At 40.4% G+C, this 24,078-nt stretch overlaps 1 protein-coding gene across 2 annotated transcripts in view; it reads right to left on the reverse strand.

Moving 5' to 3' along the window:
- The window catches only part of SPAG16 (sperm associated antigen 16), a 354,438-nt gene that overhangs the window by 179,447 nt on the left and 150,913 nt on the right, over positions 1-24,078 (reverse strand). For both annotated transcript variants that reach the window (XM_079310616.1, XM_079310617.1), the window contains exon 11: positions 5,708-5,851. In XM_079310616.1, the coding sequence (XP_079166742.1) occupies positions 5,708-5,851 (144 nt within the window). The remainder of the gene's footprint in view (positions 1-5,707; positions 5,852-24,078) is intronic.

A 24,078-nucleotide genomic window follows, 5' to 3' on the forward strand; every position in this document is an offset into this window, starting at 1 on the left:
AGGTCCCTGCCCAGCTGCAAGTGCATGGCAGAGCCCCACAGTCCTGCACAGAGAATTAGCTGGGAGGGCCAGGGCCTGGGTAAATTCTGTGGGATTGGGCAGTAATCCCACAAAAGTGCACACAACTCTTAACAGCACTGGAAAAGCAATCTGGAGCATATCACTGCTGAAACTATTCCACAGTGGGGTTTGGAATGGTCCCTGATGAAGCTGAATTTCCAGCCTGTTCCTGTTTCAGCATCTCCAGGAGCTCCCTTTGGTTCTGCTGGTTTACATGGACAGTGTTACCTTGGTGTGACACTGACCCAGCTTGGGCAGTGGCTCTCAAGGATGGGTGATAAAAACCAACACTTCAAAATCACTGACTCCAAACCTTCCTTAATTTCTTCCTGTGGACAGATGTTCTGCAGAGCCCAAAAGAATATGTGAAGGTCTCTAATAAGAAAGAGCATGCAGTAGTATAGTCAAATCTCTCTGCTTAATGTTAAATTACAGTTTCCATGCAGACAAATGCTGCTGCATTTCACGAAAACAAACAAACATTAGATTGCAGCAACATCTTGTAGATTCCAGAATTACAACTTCAGCAGTGACTGTTCTGTAAGTCCCCTCTAGTTTCACCAAATAAATACAGCATCAAATCTTGGAAGTCAGTACATTAAACAAAATGGTATAATAAACAATTCCTGCCACTTCTCATAGAAATAAAAATGAGTCGAAGAATGGCATTAGGAATTATTAAAGCACAAGCAGAAATATATTTGGTGTTAGCAGAATTTTTAAAATTATTTTGCTACTGTGACTAAAGAACCTACTCTTCTCTGTATGTCACCAAGTGCTTTTCATTTGGTGAGGCTTTATGGGCCCTTAGCTATTTAAGAGATATTATTTGCAATTTGTAATTAAGACAGCAGTCATTTATCTCTAGTATCAGATTTTGTGTGACTCTCCTCATACCCTGCACATGTCTCTCTCCCTCCAAGCACAGAGTCCTGTGAGAGCAGTGAGCAAAGAGCAGTGTCACCTGTGCCTGCTGCCTCAGAACATCTGAGCCTGGCTGGATCAAACCCAGAGACTCTCCTTCTGGGACTGTGCTCCCTCCTGAATTTTGGCCCTTGTTCCCATCACTCCACAGAGGTTTCTCCATTGCTGTTCTACTGGGCTTTTCAATCTATCCTTTTTCCACCCAAAGTCATCTCTGGATGGCTTCTTCACAAATGGTAAGAAAAGAAATTAAAATAATGTGAAAAATAAAATTGAGGGCTTACCTAAGAATTAACTTCAGTTTCAAAGTTTATTCTGACTTCAATTCTGGTCAGGAATTTGCTTTTTAAAAAGATTTTAGAAAAATTTTTCTGAGAATTTTTGTGTGATGAGAAAATAATTTCCACTCTGATAGAATCTTACATACACAATTTCATATTTATCAGACACTGCTCTTAAAATTTTGGGCAAATATTATCCCATTCCTTTTTCCCCACTCTGGATTGTCAGCAATATTTTTAGACTTGGTCTTGAGAGGCCACCACAGTGCTCAGTTACCCACAGCCTGCTCCCATGTGCTACATTTCCCTAAAAGCTTCTTGTGTGAATTCAAGCTCACCTGGAGTTGCATTCCCTCCACAGTTCATTCAATCTCTCTCCAATTCCTCACATCCATCCTCTTCTGCTAATTCTCTCTCTACAGGGTTGTCTTTCTCCTCTATCCATGCACAAATTTCCTTCTGAGTGACATCACCTCCTCCAGCTTTGAGAAATATCACCCAGAGCTGCCTCTGTTCTGGAAGAACATGGGTTGTTCTTTCAGCCCAACACTTCACCTTCCTCTTGTTTCCCCTCATTGGCACCTTCTTCCAGGGTATAAAACATTACATGCCTTTATTTGCATGTTTGAAGCATGAACATGCTTATTCTATCTTTTCTTTTTTTTTCTTTTTTTTTTTTTTTTTTTTTTATTAATTACAGAGGAGGTAATATCTGCCTTCAGGTTTTGCAATACCAATAGAAAATCCACACAGTTAAAGATAATTGCTACAGCAATTTTTACACAGCAATAAATTGATAACAGTTTTGATTTCTTTCCTCAGTGACTGAGGTACACCAGAAACTCTGCTTCTTTCTCAGTGGAACAGGACATTACAAAGGAGTTGACAATCTGACAACTTTCAGTGCAAGTTTTAAATAGCTTCAAGAACCTAGAGTTTGTACTTCAATTCAGAAATTCATTGTATTCCACAGAACCAGACAATATTTGCATGAAAAGGGATACAAACATTTTAGAAGAGTTGACTTGATTAATATTTATGAATATATTAAGGATATTACATTTTGTACCAGCCCACATGCAGGGCAAGAATACAATATTTTACTGTTCACTGGGATTTTATCAGACATTAACACACACCTCTGCTATGCTGCAAAGCTTGATTTTTTAGCCACCCAAGAAGGTTAGTAACAAAGACAAATAAATCTAGTACATGCCATGAAATATCTTAATGTAATCAGAGTACGATCCTTAAAGGTACAGCATCAACATCCTCAGCTTATTCTGGAAACTGGCAGAAGATGCAGATTTTTGTCTGGTATTTCAAATATTTGAGTCACCTGGCACCCACAGGTGCACTACACAGCTCTTCCCCATCTCTCCAGATTCTTCCCACAAAGCCTCTGTGTCTGACTGTGACAGGAGACATTCTGACTCCCTCCTGCCTTCACATCTAGAAAAGGCAAGCTGAAAAACATTAAATTTTTCAATAGTGACAGGGTTTGAAACAGCTAATTCATCTGCAAAGCAGTGTTCAGCCAGACCAGAGCAGAAACACCGGGTTTTTTTTGAAGTTTGACCAGGTGTCACCTGAGTTTCAAAGAAGGAAGCACTGTTCTCCTCCCTCCTCCCAGCTGCTGCATGCTGCAGACGACAGGATCTGTTTGAAGTTTCACTTTTATTTAAAAGCTTAAGGCAATGCTTTACTCTCAGATCTGCAGGGAGCTGCTCTGCTCTCCTCCCATGCACAAATCCAGGCTGCTGCCCTTCATCCCCTGTCCTGGGAGCCACTGCAGGGAGAACACATGGGGCACCCAGACCCTTTGTGCTGACCCAGGTGTGACACAGAGGAGCCTTGGAGCCTCAGCACAGCCTCACCTCACCCTGCTTTGATCACAAGTGAAAGAGAGGTGCTTTCCAGCAAAAAAATCACAGTGGCATGAAGCACATTGTCAGTGGGGGTGTGGGAAGGAAGACTCCTCCATCCAACAACTCTTTGCCCCTAAGGCTCTGTGATGATGCTCAAGGACAGTGTGGTACATCAGTCCTGGGACAGCTCCTAAGGACAATCCTCATTTTTGTTATGCCTGGTCCAGAGCCTAAAACACACCTTAAACTTGCTATTGCTACTTCCTAGAACCTTGTTCTCTCATGGCTCTTGGAGCCACTGAGGATATATAAACCCAAGAGCTCTTTAGTTTCCAGTTTCTAGACACCAGTGATAGTGTCAGCTTCACCCCTATTTACTGCTTACACAGTGGTGGCACAGAGACCATGAGAAAGAGCCTTGCTCAAGTCATACTCTGTGAGCACATAACCCCCCAGATTTCTGGGATTTAAAGCCATTTGTATGTGCAGAAGCATCAGCTAAATACCCATCACAGCTCTCCTTAAATCATTAGTGCCTGGCTGTCAGTTGTGGGTTGCTGCATGATGCAATATTATTAATATTACAATTATTGCATGAAGCTGTACCTGGTGATCTAACAGCAGACTCCTGTGTGGCTGCACACAGAACACTTCTCACACCAGAGGTGGAGATTGTTCTAAACCTGATTTTGCAGAGAAAGAAGAAACCCAGAGGAGAAGTGATCTCACAGAGGACAAACAAGACTATAGAACTATGGAAGTTCTACCCAGGTCACCATTTAATAGCACAGCAGCACAAAAAAAATCTTTCTTTTCCACTTCTGGGGTGAACACAATTTCAAATCTTTAAAATGGGAACAGAACTAGAAGTAATCTACATTTGATTCCAGAAAAAAAAAAAATCTATTAGAACTCTTCATTTTTACTTAATTGGTTTTGCTTCCGGGAAAAACGAATATATAAAAGTCTCCTATCTAAAAAAAAAAAACTTTAAAAAAATTAAAAATATGATTAAATGTATTCTGCCACATTATATATTTTATGCAGTAACAGAAGACAATATTTTAACAGCACTTCTTTTGAATCACTCCAGAGCATTCACCAGGAGTCAATTTATACTGCAAGAGAATAATGATGTACCTCAACTCATTTTAATTTCAATAATTGAATGAGAAATAGGAAGGCCTATTGAAAGGACTGTATTCTGGTCAAAGACTAATGAGAAAATAGTTTTGAGTCTCTGAGTCAGTGGGTGTCATGGTAACAATGCATTATCGAAATCTGATTAGTATGCTCAGCAGCTTTATAAATGATAATATGCTCTTCTAATAATATTTCCCTTTCTTCCCCTGTGCTAAGTTTTATATTCACAACAGGTAAGAGGAAAAGGCAGCATTCTGTTTATCTGTAAGTTTAAACCTTGTCCAGCACTCACAAACTCTGAAATCTGTCATGCAGCAACACACAAATTTTCAAATCACCTTAAAACAAGAAGCTTAACCTTCCATTTCTCTCCTGTATTATATGCAATTATTCAAGTTAAATATTATCCTCTTCTTTTAAAGGTATTATTTCTAAGGATATACACATAAAAAGATAGCACAGTGAAAACACAAGTATCTTAGGAAAAAGCCTGTTTTTCTTAGGAGAAAGTGATGCAAGAGAAGAGTAAGTGCTTGTTTAATTCATCCCAGAAAGTGTGACTCCTGCTTCTCGATGTTTTGAAAGGAAGGAGGGGATTTTCTTGTGTTTAGAGGACTGTGTATGCCTTTGGTAGCTCATTACAAACTCAAAAATCAGGAGGAACCATGAAATTAAATAGGATACATTTCCTACTCATGAAGAAGAGAGCTAATACTGTTTCATAAAATAAACACAATGAAAATACAAGGTTGAAGGCTTAATAATGCTCCTTTTATAACCGAGCCTCAGGTGAATAGCCTGGCAGACCTTTATTATATTAACAGTAAAGAACTCTATTTAAACTGCTGCCTCACAAATCTGATGCAAAGTAATTTCAACATATAGAAGCTCAGCCTTATCACATGCATTTTAGTTTTGGGAGTAAAATGGTGTCCTATTTTTCAACAGAAAGACCAAAAAACCGAATTCATGTCTGCTCTATTTCCATGACCCTTGTAACTTAAATATTTAATTTTTATTTTCAGTGTTCACTTCCATTTATTAATTCAGCCTCTAATCCATAAAATGAAAGGACAGAAAAGCTCATATTCTTATTCTCTAGGTAAACCCAAATACTCTTAGTCATATGACAAATAATGCATAATACAAGTCAACTTTTCAGTATTATTAATAATGGGACTGTGTTTGCCTCAGTGCACGAACAGGGAGAAAATGAATGCAGCAATACCTGAAAAGCTTATTACTCCTTGTTACGTGCACTGCCACGGGGACAGAGTTTAAGATGTACAAAATACTAAAAGCAATCAGTCTTAAGTCAACACTGTGAAAGGCAGAGGAACGCTTTATCTCCATGGCTGAGAATTCAGCAGGATGAGAGCAGAGGGGCAGGGAATGGAGGAGCAGGGCCATTTCAGGGGCTCTGGCACTGACCTGGGCCTGAAGCAGCATCCTGAGAGATAATCCGTGTGCCCCTCCCCTGTCAGGAGGATGTTGCCATCAGGGAAGCCCCACGTCTTCCACAGGCGATCATCGCCACCGCTCAGCACTATTTTTTTTCGGGGGTGTAAAGCCAAGCTGGAGGAGAAAAGAAAGGCAGGTTATGTTCTGTACCAACCCAAAGATCCATTTAACTCAGGGCAAGAACCCCAGAAGCCTGATTCTGGGTGGATTGAACTCTCTAAGCTCATAATTCAAAATACATGCTGTGGAGATGAGCTTCTGCTGCTGATGAAGAAAAAAGAACACGACTGATTTCTGTAAAACCAAAATTGTTTTCACACTCTCTTGAAGTTCCACTTAACACTCAAACAATGCTTTGAAATATTTTGTTAGGTTACCTTCTAACAAACATGCGAGAGGGTGACAAGCTGCACCAACATGCATGATTAACTTTCCCACTCCTACAAAATAATTTCAAAAAGCAGCCTGTCCCCACCTGTGGTCACAGGTCTAAAGCTTCCTACCACTGTGAAATAACTCCAATGATAATTACAGTCCAGGAGCTACAGTTGTTGCCAGCACATTAGAGCCCATTCACTGGGACTAGGTCAGAAAATTCATTTCAATTCTGTACTCAAAATCTATTCCATGTTTTCATTTTTAATATGTAGCATGCTGCGATGTAATGGAAATCATACACTTAACACAACCCTAGACTGAAAACTCAGTTTATTTTTGATTTAGCAACTGCAGTGCAGCTTAAAATGGATCCAGGGAAGAAAATCAATCTGTTGGAAAGATAACAAGTAGAGTATTTCATATGGATTTGGTTATTTGATTTAAATCATTGTAATGCCTTACTATTTGTTGAACATCAAAAAGTTCTAGTAGTTGACTTTAGTCCCAGAAGTGGCTTATTTAGACAGATTAAATCTGGAATTCAGAATCAAAATGCAATAATGGGGAAAGGAATCACAACCTGTATGTGCACCTATTTCAGCTGTGCATCAGGGCCGACAGCTTGGAAAGAAAAACACTTATTAAAGCAGAATAGAGGAGACAGAGACAATGCTAAGCACCCAAATAGGAAGAAAAAGAGGACTTAGAAAGCACAATGTCATAAAAATCTTTTTTATTAGCACCTTTCTCCTGCACTCAAATTATTTCATAAAATTCCTAAACCACAGTATCTACTATACTGGGAAAAATAATTCCCTCCATTAAGTCCATGCTAAAAATATATTTATGTCAACTAGAATTTCATCAGAAAATATCTATTCTTGCAGTTTAATGCCCTACCTAGGAAGATTCCTACAGACTCATCACTTGAATCCATCTGCTCGAGAGAGGAGCCTGAGATTCACTCATTCTCTAGTTTCTTGGAAAAAAATGTTTTCTATCTTTCCCTAAAGAGGATAAAGTCTCTCTGCATTTATAGGAGAAAAGAGAAGGAAGGAATTATGCTATTTAAATTCTCCAGAGATGCACAGAGAGCAGTTGTATCATTTAGACTGGCCACAACAGATATCTAGAATAGCAAGGGGGGGAATAGAGATAAAAAGAGAGAATTAAAGGCTGAGAAAAGGCACCAGTGGCCTGCAAATGACAGGATGAGAAGAGCTGTCCCAGAATCCACCTACTAAAGAGACTGCTGGAGCACCAACAACCCCACTGCTGCTATCTGCATGTGCATACAGCTGACATTTTTCTCTCAACCTGCATCAGACACTTCAGATCCCCTCCAGTTTTTCCTCCCAGATATTTCTGCTCTTAGTGGGGGCTGTTGTGAAGCCCTTCCATCAGCTCTCTTATATTCTTCCTACAACCTGCCCTTTCAGTTCCCAAGGTGCATTATACAGCCTTAGGTCACCTTCAGTTCACCTTTCATGCAGAGAAAATCCTACCTGGCTGTCCCAGGTTGCAGTACAGGAAGTGTCCAGCAATGTGTGTTCTGTCCCCATCTGTTGAGCTGGGTGGGGCAGTGACCCTGATCTCCTGGCACATATTATCTGCTAATGGGCCAGCTTTAAAACAGCTGGGGCAATCATCTTTATCTTTCCACAGCCCATCCTCCCTCCAGGAAGATATCATCTGCTGCTGGCCCATTCAGTGCCACTGTGGGACTGATAAAATTACATCATCCCACTGGGAGATGCTCCAGCCAGGGCAGCAGCCAAGCCTTTCCTACCCAGATAAAAACTGAGATTTTGGACACCAAGGTACCTTCTTTCCACTGGATTCCAGAGGAAAGCCAGACCTTCCCACATCATCCCTGGACCTTCAGAGGAAACTGCACCTTCTCCAGGAGCACTGCTCCAGCTGAACCACATCTGCCACTGCAGGAGGATGCAGCCACCATTGAATGGGGCTGCTGCCAACACCCTGACTGACTGACAGGTGTCAGCTTGGATTCTGACTCTGGCAGTGTTTGGGATTGTTCTTTGTAATACTGCATTTCTATTTTAATTTTCCTAGTAAAGAACTTTTATTCCCATATCTTTGCCTGAGAGCCCCTTAATTTCAAAATGATAACAATTTGGAGGGAGGGGATTTACATTTTTCATTTCAAAGAGAAGCTCCTGCCTTTATTGGCAGACACCTGTCCTTCAAACCAGGACACTGGTGTCATCCTCTAGACCTTGACTCTCCTCCTGGACAACCCTTACATCCTGGCCAGGCTGCAGCTGGGCTCTCATCCATCTTGCCTCAGCTCCCAGGAACATTCTGCCTACCCTCAACCCTCCCAACACACTTCCAGTCCAACTGGTGAAATGCTCAAATTTCTGCAGTGACCAGACATTCCTATGAAACTTTGGGAAAATCCATAAAGTGAATTTTATACAGAAGAAAATATCCATATGAAGGCTGCAAATTTGTTTTTCACAGTCTTTCCTTTAAATTGCAGAGCTTTTGTACAACACTGCTGCTGTCCAATGTTTTTCTTCCTCCATGCCATTTTTACAGGCACACAGTGAACACCATTTAATTAACAGCAAATTTGTGACACAACTGCTGTTGAGCTGCTTCTGAGAAAGGGAAGCCCATTCATCCAAAAGGCATTCTATATGCAGCATTAATTAGGCACCCTTGTCTTCATTTCTGGCAATCCAGCATTGTATGGATTTTTGCTTCATCTCTGTTCACAGGGTCTAATTATTTCCAGCACAGAAGACTTTGGGTGGATTGGAATGGAAATCAATAATGGAACATGTGTGATAGGAACATTAGTTTTCTCCTCCTCCTCCTTTGGGATAAAGTGGGATCAGTGGAGACTCAGCCAAGAAAAAAACCAAACCCAACAAAAAACCCTCTCAGAGATTTGCTGCTGCTGAGTATATAAATACCCTTGTTTACACAACTCACTCTGGCATTATAAGACATTCTCATCTCTTCAGCACTTGCCATGGTAGATATATAGTACTCCCAGTAATTTGCTTTCAAAACAATCATCGATTATTTTAATTTATTTTGACTGAGCCATAAATAAAAATACAGTATCTTCTGATGCAAAAATACTTTCAGTCTCAGGATATTCCACATTTGACCACTTCACACACAAAATCAACCTTCAGGTCAAAAAGTGCTGCACCCTGAGCTGCCTGGGGCACATCAGCTGGGTGTTCAATACAGCCAAAAAACTTGAGAGAGGGCAGATCTCAGAACCAAGTGGAGGAAAACTTATGGCACCAGAGTTTCTGAAACACTGGAACCAATGTGCCATGACCAGCCTGTTCTCCCAGCTCCCAGCACACTCTCAGGTATTACCCAGGTAGATGGGTTCCATCAGGGCTAGGAGAGGGACTGCTCATTCCACACACAGAACTGACACTGCTTGTATGTAAAATAAAAATCTAACCTAGATTGTCTCAAAATTAGGCACCCTGAGAATGAAAAACACAAAATTAATTACCAGCTTAGTACTCCTAAGTGACTTTTCCAGCCTCACCCAGTTTCTCCATTGTAGAAACAAGGACAAAATCTAATTTTCTCTGGTTTCACGTATAGGATTTTTACAGAAAGATATGTTCTCAATATAGACAGCGTTCAGCTGCCAAATTCTAATACAGCATTGTACTGAATATTGTTTGTGATACATAATTTTTAGAACTTCATTATTTGATCAAATTTATTTGCATTTCCACGTACTGGCAAAGAGGTTTCTTGTTAATGCCAGAAGCTGCTTTCAGACCAGAAAGCTCTTCTGCTGCATTTCTTGCTCCAAAATATGAGAGCAACAGAGTTCCTGCAAGATTAAAAAAACCCCAAATGCATTTTTTCCTAGTGACAGAAAGATTTCAGCCAACATTTTCTTACACACAAAACCAACTTTGCTCACCATACCTAGCACAGGAAATTCTGGGCTGAGCAGTTGCATTTGGGTAAAGTTACAACTGTCTGAAAACCTTGGTTTTATAGTGGAAACTGTGGGGAAATTGCTGATATTTCTTTCTCTGCCATAGGGCAGGTTTTGGAGGCAAGGACATGACATGCACTGAATTCCAGAGGATGGATACTGGTTTACAGCCTCAGACAAGAACAAATACATATAAATAAGAGGGCATTAACAGCTCTACTGAAATCAGTGATATTGTTCACATGCACATAGTTATATTGCTGGATTGCACCCTAAAAATCTATAGTTTGTAAAAGCCAAAATTTTATTCCAGGCCTGATTTTGCTGGTCATGAGCCAATTGTGCTGAGACAAAGGACAAATTAACCATTAGGAATAGCTCCTGTGTCAATGGACGTGTGAACTGCATAACCTAAGCATGTTTTCCCACATCTGAGCTGCTCCCAAGATGTTCCTACTCACCTTTGAGCTGCCCCTCAGCTGCTGTCACCCATCTTGGGCTTAGGAATAGTGTGATGGCCACTGCTCTCTCAGCCCCACATGAAGCAAAAATCAAAGGGTTGAGAACTTAGTTCAGGGATAGAAGCTATGCATATAATGAATACAGAATTCACAGAATGACCAGGTTGGAAGAGACCTCCAAGATCATTGAGTCCAACCTGTGGGCTAACACCTCAACTAAACCATGGCACTGAGTGCCACATCCAGTCTTTTTTTAAACACACCCAGGGATGGTGACTCCATCACGTCCTGGGTAGACCATTCCAGAACTTGATCACTCTTTCTGTGAAAAACTTCTTCCTAATATCCAACTTACATTTCCCTTGGTGCAGCTTGTGTCCTCTGGTTCTGTCAGTGCTGCCTGGAGAAAGACCCCTAGAGAAACCCCACCTGAGCACAGCCACCTTTCAGGCAGCTGTAGAGAGTAACAAGGGATGTGCTGAAGGATGGTCTCTGTGCTCTCTATCACTCCCTTTCCCCTCTAGAAGACAGGGAATTTCCATGACTGCTGCCAGCCCTCAGTGTGTGAGGTGAAAATGGGCCTTCCCTTGATGTGGTTTGTGTTGTGTGGGCCCTACTTGTTTACCTGTGGTAAATGTGGAGGCTGATCCTGTTTGCAATGAGATCCTAGGAGTGTGATGCAGAAACAAAGACTCTCTGACCAGTTAAAGTTAAAAGTGGTATGTTTTTTATGACCCTGGGCTCAGCTGGGAGAAATCTTCAGCAGGGATGTGTGAACTACACAGGGCTCTTGCTTTCTTTCATCCACAAAAGTCTTACATATCTATAGAATTACCCAACACACCCATACATATGAATTACCTAATCCCACCTACCCCTGCTTCATTTTAAAATTACTCAGTTGTTTCATGCTTACACAGCTCCTTACTTCAGATGGGTTGGTGGGTGTTTGAAATGGGTCACTGGTCTCCTAATTATGAAGTCAGGGAGTCTTCCTTGCCTTCAGCTTTTCACCTTTGTCTTGTAAGGTTTTCGGGCCCCTCATGGTCCCCAGCCTGGTTCTGGCTGGTTTTAGGGTCCAGGTGTAGTTATGGTTTCTTCAATTTAACAATATCCCATCCACCCATCCTGACACAACAAAGTCAAGCAAGTGATTTATTGTCTTAGCTCTACTGGCTCAGCCACTTTCTACATTGCTCCTACTCTACTTTGACAGCAGCTGGACAGAGCCAGCAGTGTGCCCTGGTGGCCAAGAAGGCCACTGGCCCCTGGCCTGGGTCAGGAATGGTGTGGCCAGCAGGAGCAGGAGCTCATTCTGCCCCTGTACCTGGCACAGGTGAGGCTGCACCTCGAGTGCTGTGCCCAGCTCTGTCCCTCAGTTCAGGGAGAGCATGGGGACATTGAGCACATCCAGAGGAGGAGCAGGGCTGGTGAGGGGCTGGGACACAAACCCTGTGAGGAACAGCTGGGGGAGCTGGGGCTGTTCAGCCTGGGGAAAGGAGACTCAGGAGTGTCACTGTACAGCTCCCTGAAAGGTGGCTGTGCTCAGTGGGGTCAAGCTCTTCTCCAGTCAGCACTGGCAGAACCAGAGGACACAAGCTGCAACAAGGGAAATATAGGTTGGATATTAGGAAAAAGTTTTTCACAGAAAGAATAATAAAGTATTGAAACGCCTTGCCTGGGAGGTGCTGGAGTCACCATCCCTGGGTGTGGCACTCAGTGCCATGGCCTAGTTGAGGTGTTAAGGCATGGGTTGGACTTGATCTTGGAGGTCTCTTCCAGCCTGGTTATTCTGTGATTATTTCCCTCCTCCCTCCACGATGGTGGCTGGGGATGAGGAAAGCCAAGGTGAACAGGGGCCACTGCCCCCACAGACACATGGAGCCCCTTGGCCACACCGAGAGGCCTCAGGGCAAACAGGCCAAAGAAAGGAGACAAACTGCCACACAAATGCTCTCAGCCAAGATCAACCTGCCAAGAAATTACAACTGAACACATCACAACAGCCTAACCCATCATTTTGAATCCCAAAAGCCTGGGGTTTTTGAGCTTTCTGTGCTTTCTGGGTCTGTCCCCTGGAGAACACTACATTTGACCTGAGCTCTTGGAGAAGGATTCCAAATTTGAGTGGAATTAAAATCATAGGTTGTAGTTAAATAGAAGTGTGTGATTTCACATGGTGAAGGGTTTTGAATCTGGGGGTTTAGAATATAGTAAAGGCATGGATGTTCTTGGGTGTTGTCTCCTTCTTCTTGTTCCTTCTCCATAATTTCAGATAGTAGTTTTTGGATTGGACAGGAAGCACTGCAATGTGGGTCAACAGGTGTTTGGTTATTGGGTCAAAAGTATAAATAATACAGATGTTAGCTTGTAATTGGATAGTTAGGCTTTAAAAGACCTTGTAACTAACTAAATTCACCTCTATTTTCTCACTTTTAGCTTGATAGCTGGAAGTGCTGGAGAACTCTCCATACTTTAGATAAGATTTAATAAACAACCAAATCCAAACAAGAAATCCATCTCTTGGGCATTCAATCCTGACTCTGAGTGAAGGCAAAACTAAAAATAACCACTTTCAAGAATTTTGCCTGTTGCAACTCTTCCTAACCTGCCTTCTTTGAACATCATCTCTCTAATATAGTAATTTCTTCCACCTTTTTTATCTTGGCTTGAGTTACTAATCTCACCTGAAAGCATTCTTCTGTAATAATTATAACCCTGACATTTAATTCCGGGTTTTATTATGCAACTGTAGCATAACTGAATAGCTTGCGTTCCTCTTCGAGGTCTTAAAATTTATCTTTTCTTGACAAAATGGAAGAGGAGAAAAATGCCTTCAATAGAGAAGATAAAAGCTAAAACAGACAAAAAAAAAGGATAAAGAAATTTAAGTAAAAACAAAACAAAAACATAAAAGAGCATAAGAAGGGGAAGACACTCTGAGCACAAAGCTCCTATCTTTTGTTTCATTTCTGTAAATTCCCATCTGCAAGTCACTGATAGATCCCAGTCACAGCAATGCTTAAAAAACTCCATCCTTTCTGCTGAAATTTCTGGCTGCTTCCCAAGCTCCTATGACTCAGGATTTGGGAGGGAGAAAACTTGCTAGAATCTCAACATACCTGAGGTTAACCTTTAAGACTACCCAGCAGACCTTGGTACATCCCAGAAAATAATGAGAAAACAGTCTTCCAGAGACCTGAACTTGTATGTCTGGAGGCTGAGCAACTTCCAAATTTAAAGTTGAGTTCATGTACTTATCCTAGTCCCCATGCACACAGAATCTTCACTCTTAGCTGTAGAGCAGCAGCAAACATATTTATTCTTGTGAAGTGGCATAAATTCACACACTTTCTAATTGGCAAACCCAGTTCTCCTCGCAAAAAGAAACAATTTCAGGAAGTGGACTCTCCCTACAGTATAAAATGCCTCAAAAATAATTTAATTAACATTATTTTATTAACAATAGTATTTAATCTTTTTATTAGTAATTTAATATTATTGATTAATAATTGTATTAACATCACTGTTAAGTTCCTGATACAAACACAGTTGTGATAAATTCAGACCATCCATTTTGTGGTGCTCTCTGATCACTTTCTGTTTCCACTCCATGTGCAACCATCAAAATGCATCAATTTGTATTAACTGAGTGTTGTAACTTGCCCAGGTTTTACTGCATTAGATCTGAATGTGTACATACCATGCCAATATCTAATCATCTTCTTCTTAGCAACAAAGTTTGGCCCTGGATCAAATCTGAGAAAAAGTCAAAACTATGCTGTTTCATCCTTTCAAGACACATACATATTCCTGAATTATGCAGTACACCAGGAACACTGCTGATTTCACAGCATATTAACTTAAAAACATCCATAATCCTGTTCAAGATTGAGTTCTTAATCAATCAGGGCAAGAAGATTTTCTAGAACCTTTGTAATAACATGGAAGATGTTTGTGTCATTATAGTCTCATGTACTGTAAACCTCTGCACCCAAACATTAAGGGTTTTATCTAGAATGTCTGAAAATAACAACAAACATGTATCTAAATTACTTCTTAGAGAATCTTTACTTATTCATTCCTTTGATTATCCTTACAAGGTTGTTGATAATTTTTATGCTGGCCACAGGAAAAAAAAAAAAATCACTTAGTCTACAGCATCAGCTGTTACACATTACAGAAACAATTCCCTTCTAAACTGCCTTAAACCAGAACAGCAGGCAAAGAACAAAGCACTTTCCCCCACACAGAGAACCACTGTTTATTTTCAGTCAAAAATCAAGGGGTGGGGTTTGGCTTGATTTTAAAATTTATTTAAATTGTCATAAAGTTTAGATGCTGACAAAACTGTGATCAGAACAGATTGAATAGTTGGGGTATTTTTGGTAAGACTCAGAGTGCTATTAAAGAAACCAACTTACTCAGGATTTGCTCACTGTGACTCTAGCTCACAAGCTCTTATTTAATATGTATTTGAATCAATTTTTCAAGCTTAGTCAACTTATTAGGTAAGCAGCATACTTCAGGGAGAAATAATTAAGCCAAAAGCAAAAAGAATGAGAGTAGCAACAAACAAGTAGATGCAATTAAAAAGTTAAAACATCGACATCCTTTCCTAATAGCTTTCCTCTGGAGTGAAAGCTGCACTTCCATGCCTGAAATGATTTATGCCATGATTCACTCTGCCTGTCACTCACCTTTTACTATCCCTTTATGAAAAATGCTACATCACTTCTTTTAGCAAAAGGCAGCCCCCCAGGAGTATGAAATCACAGGATGCAGAATAGCACAGTAACGAGATTAGCTGGGATCTGCAGCCTCTGGAAGGCAGCTCCAGAAGGGATCACAGCTCTCAGGACAGAGCAGCAGGGGAGAACACAGGTAAAGCTTGGCAAAGGAAGAGCCCCTGTGGGTTTTCACACTGCCTTTCTGTGAACCACTTCATGGGCACAGAAGCAAAGGGGAAGGCAATGCTGGCAAACTTGGCCAAAACTTGTACATCCCTGTCGCCTCCTTTTTTGTCCTGTGCATGGATAGAGAGATAAAGGCAGGGCTTCCTTTGGAATGAAAGAGACTGCTTTTCTAAAAGGCTATTCCAGCTTGAAAAGATGCAGATTGCTTTCACAAAATCTTCTACCTGTGGCCTGGTTTGAATTAGTTTCCATCATTACTGCTAGCAATTCCCAGGCTTCTGTTGCATGGCAGCTTTTTCACAGATGATTAGGAGCAGTGTTGTGGTATAAAAGAGTTTGGAAGAAAAAATACTTGAAACTTGCCAATTGGTAAATTCTGTTAAATTATCAAGGTTGATAAAGGAAAATATTTAAAAATATAATTGGCAATTAGAGCATCAAACTAACTCAGATTTCTAAATTAATCAGAAACCAAAGCATTTCCTTTTCAAGGTCAGTTTCCTGCCACTGTTTCTTTCTCACTTTTGGAGGCAGAGAAGAGTTTAATGCTCTGTGCTTTATTTCACTATGGTAATGCTGAAAAATGCTTCCATCAACAGAATTAATGGAACCTCTTGTGGGAAGGAAGTTACATAAATAAATAGTTTTTTCGGTTAGGACTGAGAGGCAAAGTCAGCAGGTATGAATCAAATTCTTCCTCTGGTGATCTCTGTAACCAGGTGTATATTTATGAGAGAGAAATGGATTTGGGGTTCAGAAATTCTCTACTCTCACGACCTCAAGTTGTAGCTGCAGCCCTACAAGGCTGTGCTGAGTCTGGCCCATGGGGTGGGCAGCTTTCCCCACTAAAAGCAGCCATTCCACTTTTCCAGGACTTTTCAAGAGAAACGTTTTACAAGCTATTTATTCTACTCTCATCTCCTGCACAGTTATAGACACATGTGCTGAAATCCACCTTGGGCTGAGGAAGGTACATCCAACACAGATTTGTAGAATTTCTCCTTGAAGAGTAGGTTCTAAAACAGCTCTAGGTAGCTTTTTCTGGGGTTCAGACTTCAAAAAGTGTTTTGTAAAACACAACCCCCATCACTGTGAGTGCAAATAGCAAAAAATTTCCCTTAATTTTTCACTCAGGAATATTCAGAAAGTTTCCCTCTCCCTTTTGTCTTAAAATCTTCATATATCAGATGGTCGTTACTAACATTTTCTTAACTTAGGCAAACTCAATTCTCTTTTGCACTCAATTCTCAATGCACTTTTCCAGAGGCTTTTTAGAAGTCATAACCAAACATGGATACAGCATGTCAATTCAGACCTCACCAGCCCTAATTTGGAGTAATTACCCAACATTACACACACAGCATCCCTCTTCACACATTCCACAATTACAGAACTAATTTCCTTAGTTTGCAACAGCAATGTACTCTAGACCTTGCTACCTCTTTTTCCTCTTAACAGGTATTGCCTGTCTTGAATTTGTGTAGCTAAATTCTTTTTCCTAAATATATGATGTGACACTTCACTTAATTTGAGTTCATCTTGCTGATTTCAGACCATCTCTGCAATTTGCCAAGTTTATTTTGAATTCTGATCTGATACAGGGAAGCATTTTCCGATCCTCACAGCTTGGTGTCATCTGCATACTTTATAAGCTACTCTGTATTCCATCCTCCTCACTGCTAATGAAAACATTGAACGGAGCTGATTTCCTAAGCAAATTCCCAAACTGAAACTTGGCCTGTGGAGTTCAACCAAGAGGTTCCTGGCCCAAGCCACTACATTGGTTTCTACTAAAACTCACCCTTTAGAAAGAAACACAATTTTAAACCCCTAAATACAGGAAAAGAAACCATTTTCTCTGCTAAATTGTTGGGATAGTTAATTATCCTGGTTTATTTTTGTAGAATTTTACTTTAAAATCAGGCCAGCTGCATATTAAACTCTAGTTACTACATCAGAGAAAATATCCATAGAAAACACTGACTTAGAGAATTATAGCCTGACTCTTCCATATTCTACCATGTCATTCCTTAGACTCCTCTGGATTAATCTTCACAGGCAGTAAGAGTTTAAGGATTTCTGAATATTTGGTGAGACTTGAACAAAGCAATGCTGATTTAGGAGAATCAGGTCATATTGTTGTTTGCAGTTCTACTATGGAATTATGTACAGTCACTCACAGAAAATTATTACCCTCTTGGGGAAAGCCAAGCCCTCGAAGCACAGGGAATTTCTAGCATGTTTGCTACACAATATTTGGCATATTTGACAAATTCTCTTCCCATCTTTCCTCCCCATTTGTTGTCCATAGGCATTACAGGAGAGAATATAGAAAGCAAAGCTCTTCAAAACTGGAGAACAACCTTAGAGAGGCCCAGATCCACAGAACTTTATGAAAACTAGAAACAGGTCTCAGAATTTCATTCAACTTCCAGCATGCACAGAGAAAAAGAAGTTGGAATAGAAGACATAAGAGACTCATTCTGGGGGACACTCCCAGAGGGGAAAAAAAAGCTGAAGACATATTCCAAGTGTTGTTTCTTAGAGATTTACATTTTGACAAAGCCCTGAAAATATTCCTTGGAATGAACACTGACCACACACAAAAAAATCTTCATGGTTGACTTTCCCAGCTGCTACATACTCTACCTCTTCCTAGACCCAAAAATGATGACATGCCAGCCCCTGGAAATGCTTAAGTAAAGTAGTTGTAGCCTTTATAAAGATGCATTAAGAAAGACTGACAAAAGAGTCTGGAATAATAAAAACACTGACATATAAAAATGACTGCTGGTACTTACGAGTGTTTCAGATACCTATGGGAGCCTTACAGCCAAGTTACAGGAGTTATCTGAAAGGAGTTACCTGAAAGGTGTCTTCATTCTGTTTAAAATGTAATGTTTTCATGACTTACTGATATCTACAAAATAATCCCCTGAAGACTCAAAGTCATGCAAGCTACAATTTTTCAATTCAAAGCATATTTGGAATAAACCACCTTTTCCTGAGTCACATCCAAATTAAAATGATGGGATTCTAGATTTCAGTTTTCCCCCTTTGTTAGCATTTTCACCATCTGCTGCTATTGGCACCATCTCATGCCATTTACAGACCCCAGATTCATGTTGCCAAGTGGTTCTAAATCTTAGGATGATCCCAAAAACCTAAAAGTTCTACTGTGCCATGGATTTAGCCTATTAAACAGCTGGCTGCTGTCACCCAAGAATCAGAGAGGATCCAGAGCTGGGACCCATCAGGATCATGGACACCCCAACAATCCCACCCTGTGCAGTGTTGTCCAGCTGCTCCTGGAGCTCTGGCATCTGTGATCATTCCCTGAGGATCCTCTCCAGTGCCTGAGCATCCACCCCTTCCCAACATCCAGCCTAAACCTCCCCTGGCAGAGCTTCAGAAACCTCCTGGAATACCCCACCACACTCTACCAAGACTTTCCAACCCTCCCCATGACCATTTGTTTGGTGGTGTCTGTGCTGAACATCCAAACTCCTGCAAACATGATGTTTATAAAACCACAGGACCATACACAGAGCAACATTAACCTCAAGCCATTTATCCTGCTGCCAAATTAGTCTTCATTCACTTCACACTGGGCTGTAGTGAGGGATAAAGATCAGTCTCAACAAATACCAACTTCTAGAGCAAAATACAGTCCTGCTTCCAGGGCAGGAAAAAGAGGAACAAAATTTCTGAGAGACTTCTGTTCATCACTCTCATGGAAAGAAATGCAGAGCCCATTTATAAACAGGTGTATGGTTTTCGCATACCCTGTGTGAGACTCAAAAAAAGCTGAAAACACCTCAGTTTCATTTTGCCATGATCACTTTGTGTCCCACTATGTGCATCACATGCTTGTTTATGAATAGAAAACGCCCATATTCCTACACTTTGGCCTGGAGACAAATACTAGTCCACAGAAAATGAAGGACCTCTGAGAATCTCACCAAATACTACCAAAACCCCAGAGATTAATGTGTCTGAAGTAATTTTTTTACACATTTAAACATCAGTGTTTCATTTAAGATGCCAGAGAACTATGAATGAGGAGAGGGGTGCTTATTTTTGACATGAGAGAGACCAGACTCACGGGAAATGTTATCATGCCATCTATTCTGTAAAAAGGTAATGATGTCTTAGAGAAAGTGGTGGATGAACTGGGGCACCAATCAGTCAGCAAAGCTCAAGACCTGTAACATTTGATTCTGATGAAGCACAGACATGAATAAAATAAGAGTTTCCTTTTGAGAGTAAGCACATCTGCATTGCTGCATGTCTCTGCCAAGCCAGTGGCTATTTAGGGACCAGGATCTGGTATGCTGGGGATGGAAGGTTGCCAACAGCTGCTGCAGAGATGAAATCTCTGGATGCAATTTTGGGATACTCATTGATTACCTGCACAGGTGATGACAAACCTGTGGACTTTCCAGCAGTATCTCTGTGTGTGACACCTGCAGAATATCACCAGAAAAACCATATAGGTTGTTTGTTGGGTTCTTTTTCTGTTCAAGTTCCTCTAAGCTCAAAATATTGGAATATTTTGTAGCACTAAAAATAATCCCTTTATACTAACTAAAACCCAGCAACCTGAAAGCCAATCCTTAATCAGCTTTACCAAAACAGCTGATAAGTGGAGTTGCATGTGGCTCTCTCACACATTCTAATTTTAATACCATTTAAATTTGACCAATATACACTGCAGATCAAACCACCCATCATGCCTAATAGAGCTCACAATTGCTGCAAATTTAGGAACTGCTAGGAAGTCGAGAGTGTAACAGAACTCCATAGTCTATTTGTCATAGGAAAAACAATCATCAATATGGTACTTGCAGAAGTGCAAAATGCACTTTAAAGGCCAATGCTGGTAATTTTTTTTATTCCATGGAGTAGGCAAACTAATGAGGCACATCTTAGATTAGTTTAGGGTAATCCAAGAACCAGTAAATAATGCTTACTTTAAAGCAGATTGCTTAAAGTGAAAAACAAGAAAAGATTCCACTCCAATGTTACAGATGCAGAAACAGAGGAATTTAAATCACCATTAAATGGACTATTTTTATTTCCATCAGTTACTCAAATTTGGCAGAATACTTCACATCACATTAACTCCAATTTCAATATGATCCATTTTTTGATTAAAAAAAAAAGACTATGGTTTTGGGGGTTTTTATAAAAAAAATTACAAATAATAATGTCCACTGGACAGAAACACAGAGTTTTAGAGGAGCTGCTCTATAAAGCTGTAGTCACCTAAAAGGAGTCTTGTCTGTTCCCACTATCATGTGGAGTTAAAAGGCAACAATCTCAGCATGAACAGCTTAAGCTCTGTATCCTGAAGTGGCAACAGTACAGACAAAAAAATCCCCAGAGAGCTGGAGCAGAGTCTGGGGCATCCATGGGGTACCAGGGCTCTCCTGCTCAGCTCCCAATGCAGGTAAGAGGCACCTGAGCTCTCCCTGGAATTCTTAACTCCAGACAGGACACAATGAACTCCTTTCTTCCACAGGCCATACCAAAAACATACTAAAAGAACATCCAGGACAACTCCAGGGTTCAGTTTAGCAAACTTACGTGGCTTGAAAAAATAACCAATTCGTGTAGAGCTGTGATGTCCCACAGCCACACTTTTAACGTGCAGCACCTGCCCTGGACCTGCCTCCTCTCCAGCTCAACTCCAACACAATGATTTTTATCCACCACAATTATTTACTATTGATCTTTAAGGACCACTGCAACCCTAACCTTTCTCTGACTCTCTGATTCCAGATCCAAAGTGGCCAGCAAGGGGCAGCTTTCAAAGGCCTGTTTGGGATTTCTCCATGTCCTGGTTTGAAGGACAGGTGTCTCCCAATAAATGCAGAAGCTTCTCTTTGAAATGGAGAATGTAAATCCCCTCCCTCCAAATTATTATAATTTTGAAATTAAGGGGCTCTCAGGCAAAGATATGGGAATTAGAAATAGCAGTTCTTTACTAGGAGAATTAAAATAGAAATGCAGTATTACAAAGAACAATCCCAAACACTGCCAGAGTCAGAATCCAAGCTGACACCTGTCAGTCAGTCAGGGTGTTGGCAGCAGCCCCATTCAATGGTGGCTGCATCCTCCTGCAGGGACAGATGTGGTTCAGCTGGAGCAGTGCTCCTGGAGAAGGTGCAGTTTCCTCTGAAGGTCCAGGGATGATGTGGGAAGGTCTGGCTTTCCTCTGGAATCCAGTGGAAAGAAGGTACCTTGGTGTCCAAAATCTCAGTTTTTATCTGGGTAGGAAAGGCTTGGCTGCTCCCCTGGCTGGAGCATCTCCCAGTGGGATGATGTAATTTTATCAGTCACACAGTGGCACTGAATGGGCCAGCAGCAGATGATATCTTCCTGGAGGGAGGATGGGCTGTGGAAAGATAAAGATGATTGCCCCAGCTGGTTTAAAGCTGGCCCATTAGCAGATAATATGTGCCAGGAGATCAGGGTCATTGCCCCACCCGGGTCAACAGATGGGGACAGAACACACATTGCTGGACACATCAACCCAACACACTCCACATCCCAACATGCTCTTTTCCTTTGCATGTAACAGGATAGAGTTCTGCAATGTTCACACTTGAATCCTCCCAGCCAGTTGTTAAAAGTTAACGTAATCAATAGAAATCCCTTCTTCATTTAATGAGGCTTGTACAGAGAATTGCTTAGAAGGAAAAAAAATACCATTAAAGTTCATGGGAATTTGGACTGACTTAGTATTTCAGCATATAGCACTGTGCAAACAGTTCCTTAATGTGCTTGATTCTCCCTCTGTAAATGCCACTGATCAGCTATGTGTGTCTTCCAGCAGGAAAAAAGGAAACAATACCCCATGTCCTATTCCATGAAATAGCTGCACTTCCAGCAATAAAATAGGGATTTATAGAAACATCTACTTTAAACTGTTTTGAAATCTTCTGAAATCTATCTGGTTTACTTTACCCTTGCAAACCTGTACAAATAAATGCACTCTGGCCATTAAGGCTTACAAGTAAGAAAATGCAGAAAGCAGCTGTACCAAAATATGTTAGTCCGTTAAACCACACCTAAAACCTCCCTTAAAAATCATAAATAAAACAGATATTGTATATAAAACAGCTGAGTTTTATAATGCTCTATATAATACTTAATCCTGCACATATAACAAGCAGAATAGAGGTATTTGGGCTCTTTCTACAAACACTAGTGCTCCAAATAACAGCAAATATGGAAGAACATGGATAATTGAGGGGGATACAGAAATGGAGCATCACAATGCTGCTTTAAAATATGATCTTGAATTGTGCTTTAAGTTCTGACTGTAAAGAACCCAAAAACTCAAGTTACATGCATAACTTCATACACACAATTAGCCCCACAAAGCAGAACTGGACATGGAATTACACCAATTTATTTTAGTGTCAGTAGGATTAATTACACCCTTCAGCTTAACTACTGCCTTGTGTACTTATCCCACTTGGGCAGGGAGCAGCTGACATCCAGAGCCCCCATTCCCAGCTCCCTCCTATCCAGTGGTGTTAAGAGTACATATTATATTATTGGCTTTTTGCAAATATTAAAATGAATGCTATATGTATAATGCTGGAAAACTTTGCTGTATGAATATAGTTTCTTTTAGTTCTGCTATTAACAAAACTTAGAAAAAGGAGAGTGATAAATATATGTTTGGTGTTTTTTTTTTTTTTTTTTTTTTTGGACTATAGCATGGTGATATAAAAAGCTTTTGTTCATGTAACTAACTCAGAAAATAGTAAAAAGATAATCAGGAAATACTTCACATTTTTGGATTATCCTTTCTGAATGAATGAACTCCAAGGAAGGAATTTATTGATCAGGGGGTAGGCAATGGGATGGCACCACAAAAAAGCTGATTTACAGTTTGAGGGGAGGAATGATTTTGAATAATGCATAAAGGTCTATGAATATTCAACAGGTTAATGCATTTAACAAAGTGTTTCCTGAGTTAGTGTGTGCTCTTGGCTGAAAGCCAAGCACCCAGCTATATGTTAATTTGTTTTATTGTCTGTCTTTTATTAAACTTCTTAAAATCTACCAGGAAAGTGAACCTTTTTCACAAGTGAGAAGATATTGCAGGTGTTGTCTGAGCCATACATGGTGAAGAAAAAAACCAGACAGACATTTTATGAATCTGGAAAATCATTCATCTTGCCCTTGTTATTATGTGTGTTTACATACTAGCAGAGCTTGCTATTGCAGCTGGCCTTCATATTTCTATATAATAAAGCAGAATATTAAGAACAAGTACCTGTATAATTAGCACATCAATCATGTCACTCTTTAATATAAACCAAGTATTAATTCATGTCTCCACAGATCTCCTCACTGTAACTAACACAAATTATTAATTAGCTAACTACAAGAAAAAAAAAAAAAAAAAAAAAAAAAAAAAAAAAAAAAAAAAAAAAAAAAAAAAAAAAAAAAAAAAAAAAAAAAGAAGTAGAAGTCCACTGGAGGTACAGAAATTCCAGCAGTTATGGCTCAGGGAGCACTCAGGAGTGCCCCACCTGCCCAGGTATGGCAGGGAATTTGCCTAGCATTTCTCAGAGCTTAAAAATTTAAATCTCTCTGTTCATAGCCACA

This window comes from Erithacus rubecula, assembly GCF_903797595.1.
Source record: "Erithacus rubecula genome assembly, chromosome: 8".
Taxonomy (NCBI): Eukaryota; Metazoa; Chordata; class Aves; order Passeriformes; family Muscicapidae; genus Erithacus; species Erithacus rubecula.